Here is a 23,341-nt window from a genome sequence, read left to right as displayed (position 1 = left end):
TAACTTATTAATATAGAAATTCAAAGCAAATTTAACAATCAGATTATATAATTTCACTTAAAAATATTTTTTCCATGGTACTAATGAATACTCTTTAATTTTCTACTTATAATTTCTAGCTATAAAGAAAGGTAGGAGTATTCTTAGTAAATAAAGGCTTTTTTAAAAAACCTCATAACAATGTAACAGAAGTTTCAAAGAGAAAGAATAGTCTCTATATTTATATGTAACAATAATACAAATTTCAGTGTCACATGTAAGTATCATTATATGGAAGTCTTTGGATGGAATTAATATTTAACATGGAAAAAAATCCAAAAAGCTTTGTTCCCTGGACAAAATCAATGATCATCCTACAATTAAATATAGACTATAACTCAGGATCCAGGGTGTGCCAAAGGATGTAATTAATAATCTGGCCAACATCCTTTTTCTGTTTTCCCCAATTTCATACTTTGTACAGCCTTCTCTCTGGCCCTCTTGACCTCTCTTTTATCATCTCTTTTATGCCATATGCTTTTGCCAATGTGATTCCCTTTTCTTGAGATGCTTGCTTAGCCTTCTTTGGAATGTTTTCTTTCTCTTTCTGTATTTAAAAAGTGCCTAGTCATGACCAAGTTCAAATATCCTGTTTGTGAAGCATTTTTTTTAAATCCCTCCTTGATTTCTCCTAAGCATAGTGAATTATTTTATCAGCTATGCTTCCATAGAAAACTACAATCACATCTATTGCACCATATTATATTGTCATGATTGGTTTATGTTTATCTTGTTTGTTGACTTTGAGACACATGAGTTCTGGATTTCTAGTTCAAAATTTGAGTTCAACATGTATGCTGTTTTCCTTTTGAGTTCCGGGGGTTGTTGTAGGTATATGGAACTTGTTGATGACTATGATATGATCTTTTTTTGGTGAGCTGTTTCTAGAAAGTACTGAAAGAAATAAGAACGGAAATGGACAATGCCAATGTCATATGTGGAACAATACTTAAAGAACAATACTTAAAGAGTTCATCACTTTTAAAATGAGCATAATGAAGGTTAAGACTCTTTAAGACTTTAATACTTAAAGAACAACACTTAAAGAAAATTGAACAGAATACATAAAGGAAAGGGTTCTTTATCAGATAGGAGAGACTGAGATTTTTCCTAATCTAAATCTTAAAAGTCAGGCAGAAATTAGGTCAATAATATTGCTGGAAGAAGGAATCATATTTCACATAGAGGAAAAGTAGGAAAAAAAGTAAAGGCATGAAACCATAGGTGCACTTGGGGGGAAAATACAAGAATTTCAGTATTTTTGGAGAAAAAAAATAGGTAGGAATAAACAATACATGATGCCAAAGAGAGCTATTTGTGGCAGCTGATATGATGGAGATAAGGAATTGACTTGTGCTGTAGAGAAGGGAGTTGGCTGCAGAGAAGGGAGAAGACTTTCTGTTTTTTAATGCAGAGCAATCATAATGCTCAGATGTATTTGAGGAAGATGATTTTGACTATAGTGTATTAAAGGCATGAATAGCAATATGGGGATAAGACTGTGACAGATCTCAAAGAGAGATGAGGATTTGAGCTCTGGGATGGCTAACAGGAGCTACAAGTAACACCCTGTTTTCCACAGTTATGCAATACATCTTTGTTGGTTGGATGGATAGATTAATGGATGGGTCATTCTAAAATGTTAAATGTTAATTCTCAACTGGTTTGTCCTTGCAAGGGGATGGACGTTTGTGTGCCCCCAAATTTCCCGTGTTAAAATTTCATTACTCCAAGGTAAAGCCTTTAGAAGTCATTAGATCTTGAGGGTGGAACCCTCATAAATGGCACAAGTCCCATTATAACAGAGGCCACTAAAGCTTATTTGACCTTTTACCACGAGAGGGCACAGAAATCAGGAAATGAGCCCTCATCAGCACCTGAATCTGTCAGCACCTTGATCTTGGACTTTCCAGTCCTCAAAACTATGAAAAATAATTCTGTTGTTTATAACTCTATCCAGGTTATGATAGTTTATTATATCAACCCCGAACTGACTAAAAAAGATCTCATACCATGAAAATTGTGACATTGGTAACATTTTTTTTATCACAATCAGAATGAACTTGTCATTTCTTCCTAATTCTCTGTTCAATGCTAAGTATAATTGAGAACTTGTCAACTAGCTGTAAAATCATGCATTCTTTTTTTTGGATACTGGGGAATGCATTCAGGGGCACTCAACCACTGCACTGAGCCACATCCCCAGCCCTATTTTGTATTTTATTTAGAGACAGGGTTTCACTGAATTACTTAGCACCTCATTTTTGCTGAGGTTGGCTTTGAACTCATGATCCTCCTGCCTCATCTTCCAGAGCTGCTGGGATCACAAGCATGCACAATGTGAAATCCTGCATTCTTAATAGAAAAATTGGCCTCTGTGGGACAGAAACTGGTTCTTGTGAAAGCTAGTTAAAATTTACATAGGTATATATGTATGTGTATACATAAGTATATGTGCATGCATATGCATACACATACATATATGACATATATATGTATGTGACATATATGTCACAGATAAACAGTATTAAAGTACAGATATATAAACAGAATAAACAAATATGCAATATATCTGTGGTATTAAACTATCATGAAGGCTGAGGTTGTGGCTCAGCAGTAGAGGGCTTGCCTAGCATGTGTGAGGCTCTGGGTTTGATCCTCAGCACCACATAAAAGAAATAAAGGTATTGTTTCCAACTACAATAAAAAAATAAATATTAAAAAAGTATCATGAAAGAGGAGGAAAAATAGGAAAAAAATATCTAAAACACTCCCTGGTGGGAACAATGAAAAGGAATTAAGAAATGCTACTTGAAGTAAATGTTCAATGACATTTGCTAGTTTCATCCAGCACAGTAAGTACTTTTCCTTAACATAATCCTACTTCTGAGTATTAGAGAGTCAACTGGGCACAATTGCTTGTTTTGTTTTTGTGTCATATTGACTTAGGAAAATAAGTCTGCACAGAAAATAGAAATATTCCGATGACTCAGAGGAATAATATTTGAAGTGTAATTCTCATATTTCATCTGAGGACTACACACTCTTCCAAAAGAACATTTCATCAATCCTCCAAGCAATATATTTTACAGAGAAACAGAAAAGAGCACTCTTAGGTTCTCTTAACCTGTCTCCATGGGGATAACAATTAATTGTTCTAAATTCAGGCCTGGGAATTTTAATCTCAGAGTAGTAGAGAGCATCTGTGGAGCTCTTTCTGCAGTAGTCATGGCTCTCAGGTGAGGATTGCCTAGGAATCTCTGATGACCTCATACCCAAGAGATCTGATGAATGAGCCACTCAGTAAAGGTCCATGCAGAATCAGTGTTGTCCTCAATGTCACTCTTGCCTCCTCTCTCACTACTCAAGGCAAGTTGTCTGTTGTAAAACACTTCTCCTGGGAAATGCACTGGTTGTTAAGATGATTTCCAAAGGATAACTGCCTTTTCTCAAATGCAAAGGTGATGCCACATTCACAACAGAAAACTCATCTGTTGTAGCAAGTCCAGAAGAGAAAGTAATGGAATTCAAACATGAGTGATTACACACATGGCAATAGCATCTGTCTTTCCAATGAATTTGAATACACTTGTGTCTGTGCTCCAGAGATACAGATTTCTCATTTTAAGATAGAATTCTCTTCTGGAACTCTTCCTGTGAGAACATTTCCCCACCTACCCCCATCTACGTTCTGAAGGCACTGAGCCTTTTAGATCCATATTATGCCCTTTTAGAAGCAATGGTACCCTCTTCAATTAGTTTCTAATGGGAAAATACATATGCTAAAAAATATGGATCAGAATTTTTCAAGATATCACCCATAGGGTCCATATAGTCCAACATAATTGTCCCAGTTTCACCTGCATGGGTTGAGTTTGATAAATATGCTTTCTGATAACAGGAGAAATGCACATGGATTGCATTCCATGTTTAAACCCCACTGGTCTTTTTTAAGCTTGAAAATGAGCATTACCTCATTCTTTCCTTGATTTCATGACCTTATGTCCTCCTGAATTTTCTCCTATGTTCATGCTTAACTTCTTCTTCCTTATTGACTCAAGATTTCTGCCCATCTCTTAAATGCTGTTGTCTTCAAATTTTCTCTTTTTTCTCCCTCTACAAAATATTTTGAAATGATCTTATCCACCAAATTTCTCTATATGTAATGGCTTCTGACCAGGTCTTTTCCCTAAATATCAGACCTTCATTTAACAGCCACTTGAGATATCAACTCATGTGTTCCCAAATTCTCAAAATCAATGTCTCTCACTGAGCTTATCACACCTGCTGGAGAGCCATCACCCCTATCTTTCCCAAGATTAATGGATAATGTACATGCCAAAATTTTGCTAGAAGTCTAGGTAAAATCCATGGCCTCTTTCTCCCTTTCCATCTATATCCAATCACACACCAAATGTCCCTTTCACATATATTCACTATTGCTAATACAATTCAGTTTACCATTATCTTTAGCCTGCATGAATTTATCAGCCCCTTAACTATTTTATTGTTTAGCTTATACATAAAATTGTACACATTTATGGGGTACAAGGTGATGCTTCAATATACATATACATTATGTGATGTGCAGATGAGAATAAACATATCTATCTCTTCAATATCTTTTACCATTTATTTATGGAGAAAACAGTCAAATCCTTTCCTGTAGCATTTTTTGAAATACACAATGTATTATCATTATCTACAGTCACCTTACTATGTGTTAGAACATCAGAACTTCTTTTTCCTAACTAACTATAACTTAGTGCCCACTGATTAACTTTTCCCCTTCCCCACTGCTCCCATATTCTCCCAGCCTCTGGTATATGTAATGGCTCTACCATCAACTTACATAAGATTACCTTCTTCAGATTCCACATGTGAATGTGATTTTCATGTGGTATTGTTCTTCTGTGCCTGGATTATTTCACTTACAATGATCTCTAGTTCCATCCCTATCATTGCTAAAGACAAGATTTTATTCTTTCTTATGAACAAACAGTATTCCATTCTGTACACATTTGCTTTATCCAGTCATCTATTGATGGACACTTGAGTTGTTTCCACTCTTGGTTTTTGTGAATAGTGCTGGGCAAGCACAGTTGACTCTTCAATATAATATCACTGAATGGTATGGTCTTACTGTTTTTAATTTTTTTCAGGAAACTCCATTTTGTTTTCCATAATAGTTATACTAACTTTCATTCCCACCAACAGTGTGCAGGCATTCCCTTTTTCTATATATACTTGCCAGCCCTTGTTATCTTGTGTGTGTGTATGTGTGTGTTTGCACCTATGCATGCACATGCACTGGGGAATAAATTCAGGGCTTCACACATGCAAAGCAAGTGCTCTAGCATGGAGCTACATCTCCAGTCTGTATCTTTTTGTTAATAGGCATTCTATCAAGAGTGAGGTGATATCTCATTATGGCTTTAACTTGCTTTTCCCTGGTGATTAGTGATGTTAAACACATTTTTATATGCCTTCAGCCATTCGTACATATTCTTTAAGGTCTGTTACTCATTTTAAAATCAAATTATTTGTTTTTTGTGGGTTTTTTGTTTGTTTTACTATTGTAATGTGTTTGTTATTTGTATATTTTTAATATTAATCCCTTGTCAGATATATAGTTTGCAAATATTTTCTCCCATTCTGAAGGTTGTTTCTTTGCTCTGTTAATTTTTTTTTTCTTAATGGTGCAGAAGATTGATATAATCCCATTTGTTTATTTTTACTTCCAGGAAATAAATCTCTTTCCAAAAAAAATCTTTTTTATTCTAACGTTTGGAACCGGTTTTGTATGTTTTCTTCTAGTAGTTTTCTTTTATCTAGTATTTTTATAGTTTCAAGTCTTACATTTAGATCTTTAACTCATTTTGTGTTGATTTTTATAAGAAGAGATACAGATCTGGCATTGTTCTTCTGCATGTGGATATCCCATTCTCCTACCACCATTAACTGAAAAAAAAAATCCTTTCTCCAATGCATGTTCTTAACACTTTTTTTAAAAAAATCATTTGGCTTTAGATGCATGAATTTATTTCTAGGCTTTCTTTTCTGTTCCACTGGCCTATGTGATTTATTATTATTATTATTTTTACCAAGACCATGCTGTTTTGATTATTATAGCTTCATAGCATGGCTTTCTTCTCTTTCTTTTTTTTTTTCTCTTTCTTCTCTCTCCAGTATTGCTCCTGTAACTGTTATATAATTTCTTCAGGATCCTTAACTCATCATTTTCTCTTCTCCACTAATCACTTATCTCTCATTTCCTCTTCATGTCTTCCAGGAATTTAATGTTCAAGTGTATTTCATTAAATTTTATTAATATACCATCATCTCTCTTGTCTTAGTTTTTTTATGCTTTCATCATGGAAAGCTCCCTTCCTGCCGCCCTCAGGACACAGCAGATTTCACTCCAGTATGCTGTCATAGTACACACCATCACTAACATCAGTAACATGGCTGTTTGCATCCCCTGTTCCTAAGCATATATCATGCTTCTGTCAATGAAGGAAAAATGCATTAGAGCAACCAGGCAAGAAAAAAAAAATAAAGGACATCCAAATGGGAGAAGATGAAGTCAAATTGTCACATTTTCCACATAATATGGAACATTTACTTTAAAAAATTAGAAAATTAAAGAGAAGCCTGAGAATTATAGACCTTGGGAGATAATATCTTGCTTTCTGTGACTTCTCTCTCTCTTTTTCTTTCTCAGAGCTCTTCCTGCCATGATGCAATGGGTCCGCACGCAGAAGCCAGGAGAGAGTGGCATCAATATTGTCACTGCCGATTTTGTAGAACTTGGTGATTTTATCAGCACTGTCATAAAGCTCAACTATATCTTTGATGAAGGTGAAGCCAACACTTGATAGTACTATTTGGAGTGGCCATGAATAAGATAGAGAAGACTCATTGTATTAGGTGTATTATCTGTAAACACTCTGATTTTCCTTTTCCACTGAGTCTTGGAAAGGATTAGGGCTTGTAGTGGGTGGGGAAAAGGGGAAATCATTTCTTCAGTGATTATGTCACAATCTACTATAAATATTTCATTTCCTATTTGATGAGCAAAATTTACTTCTAGTGTTAGGGATAAAAAAGTATAGTGAATTTTGTTTTTTGAAATTAGTCTTTTAACGTACAACTCATGAGTGGTTACTTGATTGCATTTTATAATTTCAACTTAGGGCTCCTTTACTGTCTAAACTCTCTAACCTTTCCACTCCCTCTGTTGCTCGCTCTTTCTAATCAGATGCTGTATGGTACTCAAAACAATTGAATGTCCAACATAATGTGTATTACCTTGTTGTACTGAAATTTATTTGTTTTGTGGGACTTGATATAATATTCTGTAGTCGTCTGCAATTGGGCAATCATAGCCAACTTTTGGTCATAGAAAATGTGCATCCAATCAGTTTCCCTGCATCAGTGATATTGGAGGCCATAATCAGTGATATTTGTGTTATATAAAAACAATAGTGTGTCACAGTGTTTCCATTTAAGGCAGCTATAACTATAGTGTAAAATTTTTTTTGATAGGACTGAGTGCCAACTCCCTAGTAAAAAATGAGGAGTGAGGTATATGGGGGGAGATGGATGTCACTTTAGTTCAGCAACCCCTAGAAGTAATAATACCCTGCAAATACCCAGTAAATGATGTTATGGCAAATGCATTAAAATCAGAAATATGGATTCTTCCAATAACTTTCTTAACAATTTTGATTTAAATAAAAGGAAGAACAAAGAAAGATGAAAGGATTTCCAAATATGTTCTGAATCCCAGGTTTTCAGGAACATTTCTCAAGAAATTTCAATTGACAGGAAGAAAGGAGAAAGGAAGAGTAGCGGACGGAGTGTTTTAGAGCAATGTCTTCGAAACTACATCCACCAAACCACAATGATCCATAAAATATCTCTAGGAAATCCTTGAAATACGTGTGATCTGGACAGACTTGTTTCAAATTGGCAATCACTCATCACTTCTGGGATCTATCCTGTTCTAGAGGTTAGATGAAGGCAGGGGGCAAAAGTGTCATACAAAGATTCTGTGACCTAACTTTTGATAATTCAAGCCCTTAGGAAAGGACAGTGATAACACAGTTTGAGCACTGCGTCCTTTTGGTGTCTTTACAACAGTTGACAATTCCAAAAATTAGTTTTCAAAAGCACAATGCCCCCTTACTTGTATGCATCACAGGAATATTGTGAGGCATTTATACAAATATATAAAATTTGTTGAAATCCTTACAATTTTGAAGTATTTTTATCTTCATATTTAGAAATAATCGCACCTCCATATTTTTCTGGGACAGTGCAATTCCATACAAATTGAGACTATGGAGAAATAAGAAGCATGCCCTCAGCTTTTAATTAATCCAAGTGCAAGATGTATAACTTAATATCTTAGACCTAGGTAAGGGAGTTGATTACATATGTCAAGATTATGGATAATCAAGAGTTGATTTTGAGATTATGAATGTTCATTGTCAGAAAACAGTACTTAATAGTAACTGCAGAGAGGGAATAAAAGATTTTTTATACTGAACAGAATGTTCATGAAAAATGTAGTACCTGTTTAGACCAAGTAGCACACGTATACATTTTATAAGCAACAGATACATTTGGACATTCCAGTTGAGTGTATATTCTTTGTCATATACAATATACCTACACATACCCACTCCTATGCAAGTAGCAGATACAAATATACACAAACACACAAAAAAATAGACAGATACAGTATAATTCTTTTCAAGTGAAAACACCATTATTAAATAATTTAATTTTAACACTTAGTCTCTTAACAATGTAAAAAAAGGATGGACACAACCTTTGAAAATTGAGTAGCTGATCATATTAAAATATTTTTGTAAAAATAGTTTAGAACTCAAATATTTACAGAATATAGTTCTTTTCTTCTATTTTCTCTTCCATCACAGTTTTTTTTTCCCTTTTCACCTGCTTGTTATGTGCAACTGAACATGAATTCTTTTTAAAAGGTTATGGGCTATTGAAGTTTATGTCCTGTAAATTTGCTTTTTGAACAGGCTTTTCTTGCTGGTTCTTCATCATTTATCACTTCAGATATTTCAGCAATTACACTTGTTATGACACAGGATTTAACTTATAAATATGACAGAAAACAGGTCTTTCAGCCTATTAACGAAAATGAATAAAATACAGAGGTAACTATATTGTATTTTCTTGAAATTAAATGCTTTCCTATAATGTTTGCATAGAATTAACTTTGTTATATTTGTCATTTGGGTGCTGGAAATAACAAACTTGAGGAAGCATTCGACAGCGCAGTTTGTAAACTGAGGACAGCTTCTGATTGACATTAGTGATATGCACACAAAGACCTTGTTAGACAAAAGGTACTTTCAATCCAATGTTATGATTTCCACGTGGACATACAGTGCCACCTCTGTAGCAGGCACTAAGAGTAAACAGACTTGCCTTAATTCTGAAGGAGGGTAGAGATAGTAAAGAACCCTGAGAGAATTCACTAGAGATTCCTTGGAGAGGGAATGGCAAGGAGGTGCCTTTGGCTGTGTCTGTTTGTTGGTCCTGCCCTGGAGCACACTTAGGAAGCAGGCTGTGGGTCTTACATGGAGAACCGGGGATGCATTCCAAGTTTACCCTCCGCCTATGCTCCTTTGTCTCAGCTGGGCATTGTGTTTTCAGAGAGGTAGGAGCACAAGGGCTACAAAGAGGCCCCAAGATGTAGTAAACACATCTTGGTGCATTTTTTGCTTTGCTTCTTAAGACTTTATGTCACAAGTCCTACAAAGCAAAAAACTAAAATAAAATCCAACTTTTACCCAATCTTCATCAGGAAATCAAAGGAGTGGGTGAAGTGAGGGGAAATAAGCAAAGGATATCATTTATACATTTGCCTTCCTGTCAGCAGTTTTGGAGCACCAATATGGTGAATACTTCTCCTGCCGTAATCATTTATGTTTCCTTTATTAGTACATAGTCATGTGAACATAAGGAATGAGGAAGCATCCTTTAAAAGCCTTAGGATTTTCTATATGATGACCTCAATATTCACTTTCAGCCATACTGGGAAAACTCACTTTTCATGGAGCGCCACCTAACAGTGAATGTACTAGAATACAAAGTGTTTGGCATGATGCACCTGTGTGTATGTATACACACACATAAACACACACACACACACACACACACAAGTAAGAACTGCATCTAATTATCCAACCTGGTTCTTTTGCAATTTGGATTCTTAAAATCAATCATCTCCTATGTTAGTAGGCATAAATATAGCTCAAGTATTTAAATATTTAAGGGGAGAAAAATTATTTGAAAACCAATGAAAAGTGAGACCATCAGAAAAAGGACACACGTGGCACTAGTGGTCTGACTACATTGTCAATGACACTTGAAGCTAGAGAATCTAAGCTGGACAGTGGACTTTGAATATGCATTACACACACATATACATCTTCACTTAAAGGTGTCAAAAGTCCTTTGAGGGTCTGACATGTTTTAGTAAAGCAAGGTTACATGTTGTTCTCCCTTTATAGGATTCCAGACTAGAAAATTGGAAGTCTCAGGAAATGCATGTTTTCACGAGTTTTTCAATTCTACAGTTTTACAAATATTCAGTGACACAATCTTTTAACCTTTGATTGCACAACTAAACAGGAGCTCCGTAGAAAGAGTGTTCACCTTTTGAATTGCTAAGAGAAAATAATACAGTGCACCTCAGGCTATGCTAAATATGATTTTTAAAGTGTTTTATTTTGCAGCACTTTGTTTTTTCAACTAGGTTCAGTAACACCGTGGTGTAAATGCTATATTTGCCATAACTTATTGGTGGCTCCTGTGTTCCATATGGTTTCAAATAATGCTCCAAATTGTTTGTTTTCCCAAAGACAGTGATAAAATGTTCTGTAGAATTTGTGAAAGGTGTTGACTGAATCTGTTAAAACTTGTGTAATTTTTATTTCACTTGTGATACTATTTTATAGTTATTAGTTCTAAATGTATATTTGTATGAGTCAAAACCATGTGCTTGTCGGTGGTATGTGTAAATATATTGTACCTTACTAAATATCAAACTTATCCTAAAGAAAAAGGGCACATTATGACCAGCCTTAATTTGTCACCATTTTTTTTTTGGTTGTCATTGCTGCAATTTGGATTTAAACCTTGAACAGAAATTATTTTTTTGTTAAAAATGACTTTAAAAAAAAAGTCTTATGTGGTATGTGCTTTAGAAGTTTTCTGAGTTTCCACAAGCAAACCTTCCAGTTTGCAAAGCACCTATGTTTTTCAAACAATCAAGCATTGATTAATTCACTAAATTCATCATCATACAAATAAACTAAATTCACTTTTTGCTTCCATCAGAACCAGTGCATTGCTAAAGTTCTTCTTCCCAACATGGAACTTTGTAAAAAGATTTTTGCTTTAATGATAACTTTTCCATTACAAATAGTTTTTCTCTAGACCATTATTTTTGAAAACTGGATCTTCTGAAGTAAAATGAACCACCTTGGCTCTGTGAAAGTTGCTGAAGCTCCATCAACATGATGTGGTCCCAACATGGTTCTCTTTTCAAAAAATAAGCATGCAGCACTCACACTATTCCTGTCTGACCTGTGTGCATCCCACCAGTAGAAAGCTCATGATTTTAAGAATCTATCCTGGCAGTTATGCTCAAAGCAAAAATTTTACAATCTTCCTTAGACTGGGATCTGGACTTGAAATATTAATTAAACTTTTTATTTCCTCCATCTCCAAGAATTTGTTTTTAATATTTAGTGTTGCCAAATAAAATACAGAACATTGGTAACATTCTAATTTTGGATAAATAATTATTTTAGAGTATATCTTATATATTTCATCAAATATACTAAAAACTGCTTATATGAAATTCAAATTAAAATGGATATATTCTGTATTTTTTTCCTAAATTTGGCACCCTATCCACACTGCCTCTCTATCTTTTCCAACTGGGCTACCCATGAGGAGTGAGATCTACCTCCCTCTGTGTCATTATGTTAAGACACCTTGTGCAAATCTGCTGTTGGTGTACCCTTCATGAAGGAAAATATTGGTCCACACCAGGTCCCGGAAATGTTTTGTGAAGGACCAATTCAAAACTAGAAGAGAATAGCTGGACCTGCTGGCACAACCCATAATCCCAGCTACTCAGGAGACTAAGACAGGAGGCTCACAAATTCAAAGCCAACTTCAGCAGTTTAGTGAGGCCCTGAGCAACATAGTGAGACACTGTCTCAAAAAAAAAGAAAAAAGAAAAAAAAGATGGGAATAATCAAGCAATTATCTTCATTAGATTAGTGCTATATCATTCAAAATTTCCCATAATTGGCCTGTTTTGAAGCACATAGTCTCCCCATTTATTCCTTAAGAAACATTACCCAGTAATTGAGAAAATGAAAAACATACCCGTGTTAAAAATTCTCTTGTAGAAGTAGCAGTACCTTCTAACTTAGTACCAGAACCACTTTTAAAATTCAGTTTCTTTTTCTTTCAGAAAGGTGACAAATTAATCCATTATCCCTTCACTCCCATTAACACCGTACCACAAAATATAAAATTTGATATAGAAAAGAACTCTTCACTTTGGAAAGAGAGGAGTCTGAGGTATGGCCCTGTCAAGTACTTCACTAAAACAGGTGAAGTTGGTCAGCTGTTCTGGGACAGAACACCAGCACCTGCCAGGGACACTGGCTAAAGAAAATTATAATGACCAGTCCATTTTTATAGAAATTGAAAACCCAAGAATCCCTGGATTATGAATAATGAGATGCACAGATGGTTTCTAGAAGTTTTCAGAGAATAGAAACATGTTGGGATTTCTAGAACAAAGCATTCTAACACTGTTGTTTCCAACACTGAATCCTTGACAAAACTGAAGGTGAATGAAGTCTTAGAACAGCATTCCTTCAAATGATATAGGAAAACCTAAATCCCTTAACATTTCCATCTCTTGATTCCTGCCTATACAAATTTGTGTTGATTTGCTTCATTCTGGAGGATGAGAACCTTCAAAGCTGGTGACATTTCCTTTATCAGATGCCAGAAATTCACCAGAGTGAGACAGATCTGTGCCTTCTCTTTTTAGGATCTGGTCATTGACACTTTAATAAACGTGTTGTGAAAAAAAAATTAATGCTTACAGTCTGTATAGCAAATGTGAATTTTTTTGATATTATTGTGTTCTTAATGTAAAAAGTTTCTTTGTATCCAGTGAAATGCTAATAAAGTCCTGGCACCAGTTATCTTTATTTTTTTTCTGAATTCATACTCATCAATGCTTCATTATAAACCCCAAAGTGTGGATCACTTAAATAGAACATGACTCAGAACATCAGAAAATAATCTCATTTTTAAAAACTTGTGATCATCATATTAGAATTTCCTCCACAAATGTTGTACATATTTTCTACCAATAAAGGCACTGCCACGAGTGCTTTGATATTTCAAAATTAGGAATCTCTGAGATCCAATAATGTTAGCTTCTGATATGATCAAAAAGAAGGTCAATATCAACACAGCAATAATATAACAAACAGCAATAATGCAATAAAACATCATATTTCTATTGCAAAACACCATCAAGTTAAAATCTTAAAGTGAAGAAAAGTCTCCTTTGCTGAGACATCACTATATCTAACACATGAGACATGATTCCAGAGATGGAATTGCATTTGTATTTCACCAAATAAAACCTATATGTTGGGGTACAAATAATGCTTTAATATAAAATTTAAGCATGATAATGTAGTTATAATGGAAGTCCAGTAAATAAATATGGTTCAAGTTATCTTTGGTGTTAACTTGGATATAAGACCCCCAAAAAGCTCTACTTGTTATATTATCACATTCATGACATTAGACGATTTCTGTTTCTAAAGCGGTACTGTTCTTTGTGCATACATATAATATCTGACATAATTACTGTGTGTCCTTTTTTTTAAAAAGAGAGAGAGAATTTTTAATATTTTTTTTTTTTTTTTAGTTTTCGGCAGACACAACATCTTTGTTTGTATGTGGTGCTGAGGATCGAACCTGGGCCGCACGCATGCCAGGCGAGCTCGCTACCGCTTGAGCCACATCCCCAGCCCACTGTGTGTCCTTAATATAACATTTCTTTAGTTTCATTCAGCAAACATTTGGCTACTATGTGGCAGGCTTCTGATAAGCACAATAAGACATTTCTAAAAAGTTCCTTAAAAGAAAGAACAAAGGGTGTTTTAATTAGCTTTTTTTGCTGCTGTGACCAAAAGAGACCTAACAAGAACAATTTTAGAGGAGAAAAATTAATTTGGCACTCACAATTTCAGAGGTCTCAGTCTATAGTCTTGCTCTGGGTCCGAGGTGAGGTAGAACATCATGGCAGAAGAATGTGGAAGAGGAAAGCAGCTCAGGATATGGACATCAGGAAGTGGGGGCATGGAGTGGGGAGAGACAGAGAGAGAGAGAGCACTTTGCTCACCAGGAATGAAATATGTGCCCCCAGTGACCCAATTTGTGCAGCCACATCCTACCTGCCTATAGTCTCCACCCAGTTAATCCATTCAAGCAGATTAATGCATTGACTCTGTTAAGGCTCTCATAAAGTTTCTTGCCTAGTCTAACATATGAGTTTGCAGGGGAACACCACAGATCCAGACCATAACAAAGGGCATCTTCCTTGGGAGTTTCTCACTAGAGCTAATAGGTGGTATTATCCTGTCCCCTTAAAGAATATAAAAAACAAGAACTCATTCTCAATGACCTTTTCAAAGAAATATCTCCAGGTAGTAAAATTGTTCAAACACAGATATTCCTGAGACCCTGGGGGGAAAAAATGACAACTTATAAAATAAGCATAATTGGAAATAAGTCACAGAAACAGATAGTAAAGAGCAGATGCCCACTCACTCCCTGATTCCAACAGCCACTATGTTCATGACTCTGTACGTGGGCAAATCCAGAGGCTCCATCCCTTCACCTGCCCCCCCCCCACCTCTAGGCTACAGCAGAAATGATTCACACTCCACAGAGGAAGCTGATCATAGCTTTAGGATGACAACAAGTAGACTTTTATGTTTCAGGTAAGCAGAGCACAACAAGTAAAGAAGAATCTCCTCCACAGAGGGTAAAAACAGTGATGCTATCAGGATCGATGGAGTAAAAACATCATCTGGAATGAAAGCAGATATTTCCTTTTAGATGGAAAGAAATACTGTTGCATGGTAGAATATTTTAACGATGGCTCACCATGTGGATTTCAATATATGTCCTTAAAAGTTAGTCATAATAATGACCGTGCTGAGATTAGGTAGAAAGAAGTGATCCTAAATATAATGGGGCAGCTGCTACCAAAATTCATCCTTCAGTCCTGTGGGTAGAAAATTTCTTGGAATCATCTGGAGCTATTAGGCAAAGGCAAACCACATTAAATTCTCAGAAGTGGGATTTGGTGTCATTAAGTGACAAGAAGAGTAGGTAGGGGAGAACTCCGCTGCTGGGAGTTAATAAGCACTCCCTGCCTAACTTTTATTCTCCACATACTTTTTTTTTCCATAAGAACATGAAGTTTGACTTCTGGTGGTTTTGCACAGAAATAATTAAGAAAAAAATCTTTTGTGTCAACATAACTGCTCAGATATTAAACTGTACTCTTTAATTTCTGAACAATAAAAATCTTTAACTTAAGCCTTGAAAGTTCTATTTTTGTATTCCCAGGGTGCAACAAGGTATTGAAACATGTTTGGAAACAATGAAATAAAATTGTGCCTGGTTGTGACTTAATTGAATTGTGGACAAATGCCTGATAAATACCATGAATGTACCAAGACGCTTGAGAGATGAGGGTTCATTAAAGAATACCCCTTGAATTCCTTGGAGGAATACCAAGAATATGAGGAAGATTTAGGGGGGAAATACACTGCATGGTGTTCTCTCCAAGTCTAAAAATCTCCTACCTCTTAGCTATAAAGTCAAAAAAATATTTGTGGAGAATATTCATTCAGGGGAACTTGGTTTATAATGGATGTATTTTAAAAGAACCAAGAAAGGATGGGGGAAGAGATTATATTTCAAATGTCAGCAAAATCTCTTCCTCAATTTTCCTGTCCCTCATCTGCCAGTAGATACATATGGGTTTGCATGAATATGTTAATTAAATTCCACGGATGCCTGCTCCCACGTGAGTCCCCAGCTCCCATTCCCTTTTGGAAGACCCTCTCCTTCCCTACTCTTGTTTGAGTATGCAGATGATGTCTCCTATGTGCTTAATACAAAAACCTCCATGCCCTCCCTGTCTGCTGGAGACTACAGTCTCTGCCCCTTCTCTGCCAGGCCAAGTAACCTACCAGTAGACCCTGCTTATGCCCACCTGGGCATCCCTATGAAGGTAGAGTCCTCAGGTGGCAAAGGGATGAATGGTTTGGGCCATGTGAAGGTAGGTGAGGAAATGCTTCTCTCTCAGGATGCATTCTAATATAGGGCCTTCACAGTTCCATTTCCACTCCCCTCCAAGGACCAATGCTTTCTTCTTAGTCAAATTCATTTTTTTTTTTGGCTTTTCCTTTTCTCAAGACATTATCCTAGTAGGATCCTTGGTTTTTATACAAATAGGTCTTTGAAAAACCACCTCCAAATTCATTCTAGAACCCCAGATGCATGTAGTCTAAAAGAACCAGCTGTTCCTGCCAGAAGCCCTTTCTGTACAGATGGAAAAATTAGGAAATTGAGTAGAAGATTGTGTTTGAATTCCCAAATTTCTCTTAGTAGGATTCTTCTTCACCTGGTGCACAGAAAACAAAACTTATTCCCTTACACACAATTTAATGAGCTCATTCACCATGAAATAGTAATGTGGCTTATAATAGTAGTTATTCAAATTATTTTTATTTTAATTAAGTATTCACAGAAAAGTGACATCACATAGCAATATATTACAGGATGGCTTTCTTCAAGGAAAGGCTAATAGTTTGGTGTCTCCTTTCCTTGCTCGTTAGTTTTCCCGAGGAACCCCATGGAAACTTTTGGGACTCTCCAGAGCAATACTTCTTGAACTTTGTCATGCATACAATTACCTTGAGATCTTAATTAAATACAAGCAAGTTAGGAATAAAGCTAGATTCTGCCTTCAAAACAAGCTTCCAACGATGAAGATTTACTGTGACATGTGTGCCTCTTAGAGGAGTCTATGGAGCCCAACTTTAAACACTTTCTCTTGTAATTATTCTCCAGACAATATAATATAACTACTATTACATATAAATTCAATCTCTCAAATTCCCCATGAGATTTACTAAGGGGGAGGAACTAATGACCAGATCTTTAATTATCAAATCTGAGTGGTGGAATTATTGTAAGGAAGGAAGTTATATAACTAAAATCTTTTTTTCAAGCTTTGTCTACCTAAAATCATCAGTAACTACTTACAGTCTGATAAAGTCATTTGTTTACCTACTACAAAGAGACAGACCACCCAGAAGATGAAACAAGGGTCATCTCACTAAAATTGTAATGTGCAAGAATGGAGTGCAGATGGAATTTAAACACCAGTGTTTTGAAAGATTCTAAGAAAAATAAGACTGTAAAAGGGGTCAGGTCAGGTCTAGACCGCAAAGGAGAGTCTGAATCCTGTTTCCTTTGACCCTATTACATTGCAGGCAGCTGTCATGTTGTGTGTGGAAACTCATCTGAAACTCTGGACTTCAGGCTGAGAAGAGGCTGCTTCTCTATATCAAAGTAACTTAAATCCCTGCACACAAGAACGGGGTCTTTTATTCTTACTTATAGAATTTCAAACAGCCACACTCATTTAAGAAGAGGGTTACTATGACACCTCAGAGCTGCAGGGTCCTCATGAAAGAGAGTTCTGACTTTGCAGAGCTGACTTTACATTTGTCTATTATTCCAACCTGGTGAACGGCCATCCAAATATTAATTTTTCATCCCAAGCTAATTTTAACATGCTCAGTTTCTAAGTGACAGAAGTCCAACTCAAATGATTTTAAGCCAAAACAGAGGAGGAGAAAGTGTATTACTTTGCAAACTAATTGGGGCCCAAAGAAGAGATAGTGTTGGGCTAACAATATCATCAGGGCTTGATTTTTCTGTTTCTCATGTTTTTTTCTTTTTTTCTCTCTTCAGTGACTCTGTTTAAGTGGAACCTTTTCAGACTGAGTCGATATTATCAAAGATACTTTATCCCAGTAAGTAGTTTGAAGCAAGAAACAGAATTGAGTCTCATTGGTCTGCTGTGGGCCTGAAACCAATTTCCCAAACAAGCACTGACCATTAGTCTTGTGTACCCACAGCTGAGCTTGTGGAGGTTCCTATGTGGGTTCTGACACTGGTGGGTTCCAGCAAAAGTGGAGTATAGCATCTGTGGATTCAAACCATGGATCAAAAGTATTCACAGAAAAATAAATATATTTATATTGAACAAGCACACCTTTTCTCTTGTAATTATTCTCCAGACAATATAATATAACTACTATTACATATAATTTATCTTATATTAGGTACTATACATAAGCAAGAGATTATTCAAAATATACACAAAGATATGCATAAGTTATATGCAAACACTGTGCAGTTTACACAACAGATTTGAGTGTCCACAGATTTTTGTGTCCCCAGATTTTGTATCCACAGGGGTCTGGAACCAAGACTCCATGGATACCAGTGACAACTATATACTGGTCGGTCCTATGCCAGCCCCACTCCTAGCTGTGACTGAACATGGGTTAGCAGTGGTAGGAAAGGAAAATAGAAACTCTGCTATTAGAAGATGTACTAGAAGATGTAAAAGGTGCTCTAGTCAGACATAAGTAGCAGGTGCCCTCTACAAAGAATTTCCTATACCTCTGAAACCATGCCATGTAGGTAAGCATTCTATTAATTTATTCTGTAACTTTACCTTGAATTTGCTTTGAGTTCAGTTCTGAATCTGCAGGAAGTTGAAACGTAAAATCAAATATTAAGGTAATTTCTAGTTTTAACTGTGGGGATCTTGTTCATACTATTTAATTTTAAATTATTTCAAACTTAGAGAAAAGTTTCAAAAATATTAGAAGAAATTTCCACATACACTTTCCTTGGAGTCATTTTAATTAATGTATTTCAACATTAAATACTTATCTAGGAAAAAGTCTGTTTTTTAAAGTATTATTCATGTTCCAGAAGCAAAAGTTTTTATTATGATGTTTAGAATTAAAAACTAGAAATCCATATCCCTGCAGTCATTCTCAAAATAAAGTCACATTATGCTAAAATTCACATTATACTAAGGCATTACAAGCAATATAAAAATAAAGTCATTGTTTCATATAAAAAAGAGTGGAAAGAAACCTCTCTAAGATACACACAATGTAAGAGAATATTAGATGTATCATTTAATTTGAATATATGTGGACTAGGATTCTTACTGGAAGGGAAGCAACAGGCAGTTCTGAGAGACAATTTTTAGAATAGGTTGCTAATGTAGTTGAATTAATAGTTTGACAATGAGAGAAAGTTATAGCTTTGGTAGCACCAAATTATTTCTCCCAAATCAATATTAATTGAAGGAGATCATGTAGTCCTCAGCTGAGTTCTTTTTTTTTAATTAATTTATTTTTTTTAATTGGTTGTTCAAAACATTACAAAGCTCATGACATATCATCTTCCATACATTTGATTCAAGTGGGTTATGAACTCCCATTTTTTACCCCAGATACAAGTTGCAGAATCACATCGGTTACACATCCACATTTTTACATAATACCATATTAGTGACTGTTGTATTCTGCTACCTTTCCTATCCCCTAATATCCCCCCTCCCCTTCCCTCTCGTCTTCCCTCTCTACCCCATCTGCTGTTGTTTATTAAAGTCGTTTTTGAAATGATTGGCTGAATTCAATCTGTACATTACATGAGATAAGCCACTTCTGAATTAGGAAGGGAGATGAAGTTCACAGTAGTATGTACATGTGTGTGTGTCTTACTAGTTAGGAATTCCATAAGATTTTCTGTAGGGTGTCCTTTTAACAGTATTTTTTAAATATACTTTGATGCTCCTATCTAAACAGACCCCCTGACCCCCAAGGCCACATTTCCAAATTTTGGCCTATTTCAGCAGCTGCAATTTATGAGGTTGTGAGAAGAGAAAGATCTTCTAAGTTAAAAATATACCCTGTAAAAACATGTTTTTATTTTTTATTTATTTTTTTTATTATTAGTTGTTCAAAACATTACAAAGCTCTTGACATATCATATTTCATACATTTGATTCAAGCGGATTATGAACTCCCATTTTTATCCCATATACATATTGCAGATTCACATCGGTAAAACATGTTTTTAAATTAAATGAAAAATAACAGAAGATGACCAGTAGCTCCATATGCCCAGTAATGATTTGTGTCTGATTTTTCAGGGAATTCCAAACAACTAGTCGAGTAACTGAGTATTAGCTTACTAAGGCTATTTCAACAATCTGATGGCTTAGAAGAACAGAAATGTATCCCATCACAGATGTGGAGAGTGGAAGTCTGAAATCAAGGTGTTGGCAGGATTGGCTCCTTCAGAAGGCTCTGAGGAAGAAACTGCCCCTAGCAGTCCTCAGCTTTCCTTGGCTGGTTAATAACTAGTCTCTGCCTCCATCTTTAGGGCACCTGATTTTTCTCTGTTTTCTCTTCTTCTGAAAGCACCAGTGACTGGGTTAGTATACATCTATCCTAGTACAACTTCATCTTAACTAATCACATCTGCAAAGACCCTATTTTCATACCGTATCACACTCTTGGATTTGGTGTAGGCATGGGTATTGAGTGTAAGGGTGCGGGAAGTACCTGCACTCGGGTTACTAAAACTTGGTCCACATCTTGAAGAAATGCTGTAATAGTCACTGCATGTTTTAAAATCATATAATTTATAATCAATCTCTTTTATTTTATAGATTCCTCTACCATTTAGTAGGCTAGTTGTTTATTGAATTTAAGACAAAATAATGTAAAATAAAAATAAGATTACTAGTGTGTAAAAAACTCATTTGTGATATTTTTTCCTTGTAATGTCACCATGAACAACATTCTCACATTTTTCATAGACATTTTTAAAACAATGTTTTTAGCACACTTTGCTCAAATAGTGTGTCTTTTCCCCTGCAACTTTTCTTTTGTTACATTTTTCTACAGACTTTTCATGTGAAATAATTACATGATCAATATCCTTTTTAATTTTTTTACCATTTTATAAAAGGCCTACCTCCAAAGAGAAAACAGAAAAATCCCTCTGTTAACAAATTTACAGAATGTCATCTAAATGAAACAGGTTTATTGTTTCATTTTCCCATGTAGATAATAGACTCTGGTGTATCTATCAAGATCAAACAAAGAGAACACACACAGTAGTTTAAACAGGGAAGTTTTATTATATAATTATTAGCTATAACAGAGGATTAAAATAATGGGGTATTGGCTAGCATAAAGTAAGGAGAACTAGAACTATAGGGAATTTAGGAATAGCAGAAATAAAGGACAGTACCTATCCTTAGAGCTGAAACAGAGCATCCAAAGAAGGCTAAGATCTATACTTCACTGGGAAGGGCACAACTGTGGCTCAGTGGATATAAGAAGAGTTGCTGAGACCCTTTGCCATTAGAACTTGATGACATTTGCCATCCAGAGAAAGTCATCAGAAGGAGATGTCATACCCCCAAATTCACTGCAGTGTTGCACAAGTAGGTTCCGAGGAAGATTTGCTCGAGGACATGCCTATTCAAGGATGCATCGTTGCAAAATTATCTGCAAGGCTCTTAGGAGAACCTGCTAGCCAATGGATGCTTCTGGATACTCTGCACTACAGGGCCTGGGCACTGCAGAAGGAGGGCAATGAAAACTCAGCACTGAAGAAACTGTGCCACGAGAGCCTGGCTAGAGGAATAAGACGGGACCAGGCAGAGAATAACATGCTCTTCCTGTAATTTCCCCCCAAAGTCTTCCACTGATAAGGGTAAACATTATGCCAGATGACAAAGAAAATTCATTTAAAGGGCCCAGCTGTATTTTCATGAGGCAGGCAATGAAATGCGATGTGGAAGTGAGGTAGTAAATTGATAATTGGTGCATCTGTCACTAATTTTCTTAGTTTGCAAACTGGTCCCATTACTCCTGCATTGCTTAATAACATTTTAGATTACTAGGTCCCTAACTTTTTTTGGAGAAGAGAGAATTTCTCTAAATTATAAGAGTGTTAAAGGAACACTATAATACTATTGTGGACATTTATCCTATTGAAGAAAGATTCTAAACTCTTCAGTCAGTGGAACTAGACCCTTTGTGACTACAACACGAGAAACGGTATTTTTCTAGTTATTAATATGCTTAAGGAAGTTTTACATTTCCATAAATTATAGAATTCTGTAGAATCTGCAAGACATAATTTTAGACATTATCCTGGAAATTAAAGAAAGTCACCAAGGGCCTTATAGAGCAGGAAGATGAAGACAAAGGAGAAATAAAAGGGAAATTAAAGCATAGTGTGCAGAAGAAAAGAAATGTATACTAACCCATCCTGGAGAGAAGGACCTTGCAGTAGAAGAATCAGGGCTTCCCAAAGGTTAGAAGTTATTTCAGCATTACAAAGTTTGTAAATTGCATTTAAAACTAGGAGCACATGACTCCAAAACTCATGCTATTTGCACTGAAATGGAAAATAAAAAGGAAGAAAGCAATGGAGGGAGGGAGGAAGGATGGAAAGAAGAAAGGAAAAAGGAAAGGAAGGGTTATTCTGTTCCCAGGTGTCCTGAAATACTTACCAATAACAGCATGGTTACAGTAAATCTATTTAAGCCAAAAATGCAATCAAAGTGTTCTGAAACAGGTTAGACAACATCAAGTCTATGTCACTCCTTCCTGTAATTGCTTTTAGACAACCTTATTGATTTGATCTGATTGCTCTGCATTTTCCATTGACAGTTGCTTAGTGGTGAAGCTCAGTGATTAGCTATAATATTATCTGCACAACAAGATATAAACATGTTTATTGAGGCATTTAAAAGAACAAGGTCTGACTTCCCATTGATGTGCTAACCTAGGCAATTAACTAACACAAGTTCAAAATCACAAGACCTCTTATCTTGAGAGTCCCTTGGGAAAGCCTGCTATCTTCCTGTACATGTTGTTTTCAAGTGTGAAAAGTTTCTTACCGGGGCCGGTAAGGGGAAGGTAATTATACCAAAAAGAGTAGTATGTAGTACAATGTTAAATTTATTTTCATCAATCAAGCAATACAGAAGTTAACTGCTTACTCA

General features: G+C 35.7%; 1 protein-coding gene across 1 annotated transcript in view; it reads left to right on the top strand.

Moving 5' to 3' along the window:
* The window catches only part of Plcxd3 (phosphatidylinositol specific phospholipase C X domain containing 3), a 159,770-nt gene extending 146,448 nt beyond the window's left edge, over positions 1-13,322 (top strand). The window contains exon 3 of the mRNA XM_046468307.2: positions 6,764-13,322. Coding sequence (XP_046324263.1) covers positions 6,764-6,917 — 154 coding nt within the window. The 3' untranslated portion in view covers positions 6,918-13,322. The remainder of the gene's footprint in view (positions 1-6,763) is intronic.
* The last annotated feature ends 10,019 nt before the right edge of the window (positions 13,323-23,341 follow it).

Source organism: Marmota monax, unplaced genomic scaffold (genome assembly GCF_021218885.2).
Source record: "Marmota monax isolate L192 unplaced genomic scaffold, Marmota_monax_Labrador192_F-V1.1 WCK01_AAM20220418_F8-fsc00120, whole genome shotgun sequence".
NCBI lineage: Eukaryota > Metazoa > Chordata > Mammalia > Rodentia > Sciuridae > Marmota > Marmota monax.
This window is presented reverse-complemented; position numbering and strand designations above follow the sequence as displayed.